The sequence below is a fragment of the Phalangium opilio genome, unplaced genomic scaffold, assembly GCF_054372755.1.
Source record: "Phalangium opilio isolate 3A_F unplaced genomic scaffold, DU_Popi_V2 ptg000039l_2, whole genome shotgun sequence".
Classification (NCBI taxonomy): domain Eukaryota; kingdom Metazoa; phylum Arthropoda; class Arachnida; order Opiliones; family Phalangiidae; genus Phalangium; species Phalangium opilio.
In genome coordinates, this window is record NW_028324163.1 from 4623796 (window position 1) to 4625705 (window position 1910).

At 42.4% G+C, this 1910-nt stretch overlaps 1 protein-coding gene across 1 annotated transcript; it reads right to left on the reverse strand.

The window, feature by feature from the left end:
* Positions 1 to 140: 140 nt before the first annotated feature.
* Positions 141 to 1445, reverse strand: LOC149680668 (uncharacterized). Its single transcript, XM_089834622.1, has one exon. The coding sequence runs from the start codon at positions 1443 to 1445 to the stop codon at positions 141 to 143; it is 1305 nt and encodes a 434-aa protein (XP_089690748.1).
* Between the last annotated feature and the right edge of the window lie 465 nt (positions 1446 to 1910).

The window sequence follows — 1910 nt, forward strand, 5'->3', positions numbered from 1 at the left end:
TGTTGTGTCTCCAGAGGGGTGGAAATGAGTGCTTTAGCAGTTTGAAGTAGGACTAGGTTGTCATTGATTCCTTGAATTCCGGAAGTCATGTCTGCTGTCGTCTCGGAACGGGTTTTAGGTTCCGTGTTGACATTCTTGGCTTACCTCAACTCCTTTCTGTCGCATAAAACCTTGTGATGTTTCCTGGAACAGTTTCTGCATTTCTGATATTTGGATCTGCAGCAGTGACCTTCCTTTAGACAAATGAAACAACGTTTCAAATTTGCCAAAATTTCTTTTCTCTCTTCCGAGGATTTGGGGCAGTTCGTCGTGGAGTGTGCATGCGAGTCGCAGAAGAGGCAAACGAGACGTTCCACTGAACCCGTTATGAGACTAGCGGTGCTGGAAGGAAACGATTTTGGACGGTAGTCATTCCGAGGGAAACGGTTCCTTTCGACGGCTTTGTAAAGTGGTTTAGTCGTAGTCTTTTCATCAGCGTGTAGGATGGCGTGTGCACGTTCTCTACTGGTGATCTCCTTTAATAGGTATTCAAGGAGCAGGTGAACTTTCCAATCAGCCTCTGATTCGAAAAGACGTGAAAATCCAAGAGCTATGTCACTTGGGAGACGCTTGTAAATAAGACAACTCAGAATTATGCTGTCTTGGTTAATGTCGACATTCATGGACTTTAGGCTTCTTATTTGGGTTTCGCAGAAGTCATAAAATTTTCGTAGTCCCGATACGTCGTTAGAATTTTTAATAGGTGGTAGGTCGAAGAAGTTGTTTAAGTGTGTACTAACAATTGCTCCTCTTTCCCCAAATCTATTCCTTAAGGTAGTTATGGCGTATTCATAATTGTTCGAGTTTAGGCCTCTTATCGCTGTAGCAGCGTTTCCCTCAAGGTAGGATATATGATAATTGAACTTATCTGAATCGTGGAGATTCTCGTTGTTGTGAATAGCTGTCTCGTACTGGGTCCAGAAGGTTTGCCAGGCGGCGATGGTTCCGTCGAATTTTCGGATCTCCAGTTTGGGGAGACGAACGTTAGGTACGTTCCTCGCTTGTAATGCCGTGTAATGAGGGTTCATTAATGGTGGGATATCCGTGCGGTTCCCGTTGACCTCCCTTAGAGCCGCTGTCCTTGAGCATTCTAGTTTTCGTTGAATTCTTCCTTTTGCCGCGGTGATCTCTGAATTGTAGTTTTCGGCGCTTTCCCATTCGGATTCAAGGTCATCCTCTTCGGTGATAAACGCTTCAATTTGGTTGTTTAACGTGTTCAACGCTTTCTCGAACCTTGTGAGTTGGTCAAGGTTGACTTCAAGTATTTCGATGTCTGGTTCTTCCCGCTGAAATTCGTTCTCGGTGGAATTCAAAACGCGAGTTGTATTGCCGCGAACTTTTCCTTTTTTCCGAATAAGTATGCGAGCGGTTGTACCGGACTGATTTAAACCATTTTCTGTTGCCATTATGTTAGTTACTATTCGCGAGTGTACCGACTGATTTATTCCGAATTTGATTTAAAGGTTATTGTTCCCGGGTTTCGGCACCAAAAATGTAGAATGGGCTACGGGGTTTCTGGGGGGAGAGCTTACGGTTTAGACTGAAAAATATACCGCTACGTGGTTCGTAAATTAACTTAAATCTTTATGTGCGAAATAAACCGACGTTTGATTGAAAACTCGAGGTATAACGGTAACTAATTTTATTAAGGGTAAAAAAGATAAATAAACATCGTGCTGTATAGCGTATCGTTTAAACAAAAGGAGCTTTGTATCGACGCGTCTACGAATTCAAATTAAATCACACCTCTGCCCTTTCTGCCTTCGCTATTTAAACAATTTTGGGCATGAAAGAGAGGGCAAAGGTTCATACATATGGAAACTTATCTTAGTTTTTTAAACAAGTTTTGAGATATACTTTTTTACAGTTTT

Excerpts from the sequence above, each read along its gene's own strand:
- LOC149680668 (XM_089834622.1), bottom strand. The coding sequence starts at position 1,445 with ATGGCAACAGAAAATGGTTTAAATCAGTCCGGTACAACCGCTCGCATA.